Source organism: Ruditapes philippinarum, unplaced genomic scaffold, assembly GCF_026571515.1.
Source record: "Ruditapes philippinarum isolate M1 unplaced genomic scaffold, ASM2657151v2 ctg6272_1_1_1_1, whole genome shotgun sequence".
Taxonomy (NCBI): Eukaryota; Metazoa; Mollusca; class Bivalvia; order Venerida; family Veneridae; genus Ruditapes; species Ruditapes philippinarum.
Genome location: NW_026857250.1, coordinates 103629 through 109902, shown reverse-complemented (window position 1 = coordinate 109902; position 6274 = coordinate 103629). Strand labels below are relative to the sequence as shown.

Here is a 6274-nt window from a genome sequence, read left to right as displayed (position 1 = left end):
ACCAATTTCGCACAACAGTGTCAATGCTGTGTTGTTGCTCATATACATTTTTGAAAATTGACTATTTTGTGAATGAAGAATTGAAAGACCAGTATTGTTTGAACATATTTGATCAATAGTTTTCTGGAACATACTGTTCCAAAAAAATATACAGTTTGTTCCATTTGCTTGTTTTGATTTTGTGTCAATTGTTTGTTTTGCTAAGGATGTCCTAACAGGGTTTTGTATGCCCGGTATCCCAACCTTTTGGCTGTTTTATTAATGGAGTTGTGCCCATAAAATTCTAAAGATTGACTAAGAAATTACTCAGTGAGATAAATTATATATGCCACTATGCATGAATATAAAATAAAATAAGTTAAAGTTTGATATTGTTTTGTTGTTGTCCCAAATAATTAAAAATGCTGCATCATTGAGCAATGGCGCTGCTTGCCGCCTGTGTGTCCCATACGGCCGATGTGTTCTTACCTTATATTCCACAGATGTTGGATCGCTTTTCTGTATTGGTCAGTCCATTTTTACTTTTCATGCCATATAATCGAACAATTACTGGTAAAGTGGCAGTTTTTTTTGTTTGTTAAAAATATGATGCGACTGATCGTTTTATTTTGTCCGTTTTCATGCATTTATATACTATTACAAAAATATCATTAACCATGATTGCGTGTTGACTTAAACACAGGGCTGAACATCCCTGCCGTGACAAAAATGTACAACGCTTGAATTCTTGTAACTGAAAGAAAATATAGCTCTTTTTAATATATTACTGAAATATTGGCTAAACAATCATTAATTTTCATATACATGCAATATAAATAATTGAAATGCAGACATTATGTTTAAATTGCCAAACTGCGTAACATATTAACATTTATAATTTATTTAACATTTAAATATCATACTGTGTTTATTTAAAGCTATCAAATAAACGAACGCATGAGCCACAATTTACTACTTAAGGCCCGGTCACACAGCCCTCCACGGGCGTATCGCGGCCGAATAACGGCCAAAAATTTCTGCCCGTGAAGCAGACGCTGTTGGACGCTTTGAGGTCGCGATAAAGACGCGATACAACCGTACTTTACCCGTCGTTACACGCGGTAAGAAATTCAGACGCGGTTGGCCGCGCGAAAAAGTTTTGGGCTGCCCAAATCTTTAGACCGCGGGTAATCGCGGGCGGTACACGTGGTACACACGCGGTAAAGACGCGGTACAGACGCGGAACGAACGTGCTAGGACGTGCTACGGCCGCGGTTAAGACGTGGTTACACGCGGTAGGACGCGAAATTTTAGCGGGTAATCGCAGGTGGAGCACGGTCATAGCACGTTTGTTCCGCGTCTGTACCGCGTTTTTATCACGTGCATTAGCGTGTGTACCGCGTGTAAGCACGGACAAACGCCTTTTTCCGCGTAAACAGCGCGCCCCAATATCGGCCTAATCACGTTCAATTGCGTCTTGTTCACGTCCCAAATACGATTGTCGACGGCCTAATCGCGTTCGTACAACGTCTGATTTTAGGTATAAAAGCGCGATTTGCCGAGCATTCGTCAGTTGTGCTCCAGACGTCAAGGGGTGAACATGGATCCCCGTCACCGTAATGACCTCGTCTTGCTGCTCACCAAGTTGTACAGGTCCATCAGCTCCTCATTGACAGAAGAAGACGAAGGAGGAGGAGGAGGGTGGTGCGGAACATCTAGGTGCGCGACTGGATTGGCAGGAGACCTGAGCTGGGGCTTGATCTTCACGGGACTGTGTCTTGAGTGGTTATGATTTCTACAGCCCGGTTCGGCTGCTTTATTATACCCGTGGTAGGCCGCGGTACCGCCGCGCTTCATTCGCGATAAGGACGCGGAACAGTCGCCGGCGTCTGTTCTACGGGCATACCACGGGTAAACCGCGGGTAAGCCAATTTTGCCCATTTTCCACCACGGGCAACCGCGGGCAAAAAAAAATCGCGAAATTTTACCCGCGATACAGACGCGAAAGGCTGTGTGACCGGGCCGGCGAGCATAAGTTTCAGTTCGTAAATTTATGTAAAGCTACCTGTAATTTAAACATTATGTTATATGATGGTTTGATGAAAACGTTTTATAAATACATGTATTTCGGGAATTTCTATCCTGTGTCGAAAAAATATCACAACGAGCCATAGATATAGTGAGCGAGACGACATGCACTGACTGTGGTAAGTAGAAATTGTGTACGCCGTAAATTGATAAAAGAGTGCATATTTTGACGTCAGATCCAAATAAAGTTTTCTCGGTGACGTCATTTTCTGCACTATGTTGCTTTTCTCATCAGGCTGCCCAAATGTCATTTCAATTCCGTAAAATACACTACAAAACGAAACGAAAAGTGTTTTTGATTTGCTTCACATCCGAGTCTACATTTGCTAGCACGCGGCCATTTCAATTTAATATGCAACAATTGAGAAAGTGTAATGGCTAGTGTAAAACAATCGTAAGAGAAGGGTCTCTCTTTTATCATACAATCTCTTCGCCGACTTGGCTATGTGGATATTATGATGACCTAAACATTAAGCTAGTCTGACTTTTCTTATATCCCACAATTTAACTCTTGTCAGTTACACGAACAGAACCGAAGTGGGATCGGATATTTAAATGAGTTCTTTAGTGTATTCATAACTGACAGGTCAATAAAATCATTTTTACTGTACTTATTGCCATAAGGCAAGAGACACAAAAGATAGCTTGAATTTGGTCAATGAGTAACTTTTTTTGAAACTCTGTCAAAACACGTGGATAAGACGCTTTGATCCCATAACGCTTCCCCACCCCCTTCCCTCCAGTCTCTACTACAACCACCCAAAATATATTTACATTTGGTATTCATAGCAACAACTATATGACATTATTAGGATATTTTCACTATTCCTCTATAGTATTTACTATTATAAAGGTATAATGAAAACTGCGTGTTTTCGTGACAGAATATGATTTAATCTGCTAATACATCTAAACACTGTGCAGACTGTATGATTGTTTTAAAATAAGAAAATGTACAAGCACAAAAAAAATCTCAGCGATGGCAACTGCTGATAATCTTAAATATTACAGTTTTAGTAAACCAAAGACACTTCAACAGCAAACAAAAAGTAAATAAATAAAAACAAATATAAAGTTACAAAAACGCACAAAAACGAATCGGGAAGAGAAAATAACCCCCAAGAAACGCGATTATCATTGGTTGCTTTTCCAACCATTCAAATCCATTTAATTAAGAGTACAGGCTTTAGAATAATTTATAATCAAAACTTAAATATTATTTTAGCAAAGTATTGAGCTATATCTTACAAGGATAGTTAAGGTATGTATGTTTTAAGTTAAGTTGATACATGAAAATCTGCATACTTTCGTAAATTTGATTTAGATAATTAAAATAAGTATATAATAATGGAAATGATATTTTTGATGATGTAACTAGAATAAGAAATTATCACCATTGAAATCATAAATTTGATTATTCTTATAATAACTAGAATAAGTATAACTATAATTGTAAATATTAATTTGATAATTTTGATCATTACCAGAATAAGTATTATCATCATTGAAATTAAAATTTGATAATTCTGAAAATTACTAGAGTTAGTGTTATAATCATTGTAAATATAAATTTCATACATGTAATTTTGATAATTTCTACAAAACAGAATCTTCTATTCTGTTATGATCATTAATAGAATAAGCATTATCACCACTGTGATTCGATTATCATAACTGTTATTGATGATGAAAATTTTGATAATAATACTTTTGACCTAAAAAATGAGTTTCAATACTTTGTTCTATTGCTCATAACAACTCCAAGAAAAATATTTATTATATAATATTATATATAAATATTTGTAACTACAATATATTTGAAAGTTAACTATGATAGGCATCCATCAGTATACCAGGTTTATGAGATTATTTTTATGTATCAGTTCCATGTTTATTGAGATACAAACCATTTATGGCGTCATAATATACTCTGTTTAAAGACAAAAGACGAGAAGAATACAAGATGAAAGTAGCTGTTTTTGCAGTTTTGGCCTTTCTATCCTGCTGTTCTGGGACTATAGACGGAGGTAATACATTATGTATGGGTAAAACCAGTTGTAATGTCGATAGCTTACAATAGTTATAACTATAAATGGAGTTTCGATAAGTGAGTAAGGAATATGTATGGTATTTTAAACACTGTCTTGTTAAATAATGATTCTCCACATTCTCTTGATGCAAATTAAGGTCCTGGGTAAAAATACCATATGACTGCATTGTTATGGTAGATAAATTTCGCTCGCTGTCAATATGAAATGCACCTTTCAAAAAGGTTCCTTTTAAAAAAAGTTGCATTTTGATTGCTGAAACGGCTGTTCATATCTAGTATTTTATTCTTATAAATAGCTGTATGTGGATCGTACGACCCTAGATTCAAGATTTGTTGTAACGGCGTCCTAAGTCATAAAGGATTAAACAGTGCATGTTGTGGAACAATACCGTACGACCATAGATTGAAGATTTGTTGTAACGGCGTCCTAAGTCATAAAGGATTCAACAGTGCATGTTGTGGAACAATACCGTACAACCATAGATTGAAGATTTGTTGTAACGGCGTCCTAAGTCATAAAGGATTCAACAGTGCATGTTGTGGAACAATACCGTACGACCATAGATTGAAGATTTGTTGTAACGGCGTCCTAAGTCATAAAGGATTCAACAGTGCATGTTGTGGAACAATACCGTACGACCATAGATTGAAGATTTGTTGTAACGGCGTCCTAAGTCATAAAGGATTCAACAGTGCATGTTGTGGAACAATACCGTACGACCATAGATTGAAGATTTGTTGTAACGGCGTCCTAAGTCATCAAGGATTCAACAGTGCATGTTGTGGAACAATACCGTACGACCATAGATTCAAGATTTGTTGTAACGGCGTCCTAAGTCATAAAGGATTCAACAGTGCATGTTGTGGAACAATACCGTACGACCATAGATTCAAGATTTGTTTGTAACGGCATCCTAAGTCATAAAGGATTCAACAGTGCATGTTGTGGAACAATACCGTACGACCATAGATTCAAGATTTGTTGTAACGGCGTCCTAAGTCATAAAGGATTCAACAGTGCATGTTGTGGAACAAGACTGTACACACCGACCTTTAACAGTTGTTGTAATGGACATTTATGCTAGAAGTCTTGTTAAGTACGTTTATGCATTTACAATACATTCATTGCTTTGGAAAAGAAAACAACAACAGCAACTTTTAACCTAAAAGTTCAATAGTTGAAAACATTGGAACACATAAATATGTTCAGCTTTTTCATATTGATGTAATTTTATTGGTTTAAAAGCAAATGATCCATAACAATATATTATGCTGTTATTTGATCCTCCAAAACGAACATAAAATTAATGATACATTCTATTTCCCATATGCATGTAATACTTTAGAATTAAATAGAGGATATTGAATGAGTGTAAGTTCAATACTGAATTTATTGCACGAGTTGAATAAAATTATATTATGCGAGCCTTTGGCGAGCATAATATTATTTTATTCAACGAGTGCAATAAATTCAGTAATGAACTTACACGAATTTAATATTCTATTTATCACATACCCAAAATAAAGACCGTTTAAAGTGAAATAAGAGTCATTTTTCATTGACGCGACTATAGTATAACGCTAACATTTAGCGCGTCTTTACACTATGTTTGTATAATGCTAATGATGTCACGTCAAAATATATGCACGGCCGTGCAATACCATATTTACGGAGTCGCAAAATCGGTACGGGTGTGTGATAACATTATTTTATCACACACCCGTGCCGATTTTGCGACTCCGTAAATATGGTATTGCACGGCCGTGCATATATTTTTACGTGACGTTATTAGCGTTATACAAACATAGTGTAAAGACGCGCTAAATGTTAGCGTTATACTAAAGGCGCGTCAATGAAAGATGACTCTAATTTCACTTTAAACGGTTTTTATTTTGGGTATGTGATAAATAGGACATTGAATGAGTGTGTAAGTTCAATACTGAATTTCTTTCACTCGTTGAATAAAATAATATTATGCTCGCCACTTAACATTATTATATTGCATGTGACGTCGCTTTCCGAGGACAGTTTAGGCTGTTTCGTATATTGACTGATAGAAGGTTCCAACAACAAATAACCGACGGCAAAAAACTTGTCGTGGTACTAATACTTTACAACATACAATGAATAAGCGCGGCATAGTATAGTGAGACATC

General features: G+C 36.2%; 1 protein-coding gene across 2 annotated transcripts; it reads left to right on the top strand.

Moving 5' to 3' along the window:
- Positions 1 to 3224: 3224 nt before the first annotated feature.
- Positions 3225 to 5814, top strand: LOC132749183 (galaxin-like). Of its 2 annotated transcripts, none has more exons than XM_060738896.1 (3): positions 3225 to 3328; positions 4008 to 4094; positions 4414 to 5814. In XM_060738896.1, the coding sequence occupies exons 2-3, from the start codon at positions 4031 to 4033 to the stop codon at positions 5022 to 5024; spliced, it is 675 nt and encodes a 224-aa protein (XP_060594879.1). In that variant the 5' UTR covers positions 3225 to 3328; positions 4008 to 4030; the 3' UTR covers positions 5025 to 5814. The 2 variants fall into 2 exon arrangements, with proteins under 2 accessions (XP_060594879.1, XP_060594878.1); XM_060738895.1 differs by having other exon boundaries at positions 3252 to 3328; positions 3951 to 4094.
- Positions 5815 to 6274: the final 460 nt, after the last annotated feature.

Bases quoted from the DNA above. Each gene is read 5' to 3' on its own strand.
- LOC132749183 (XM_060738896.1), top strand. From the start codon at position 4,031: ATGAAAGTAGCTGTTTTTGCAGTTTTGGCCTTTCTATCCTGCTGTTCT. The intron at 4,095-4,413 runs GTAATACATTAT...TCTTATAAATAG, and splicing joins TTCTGGGACTATAGACGGAG to CTGTATGTGGATCGTACGAC.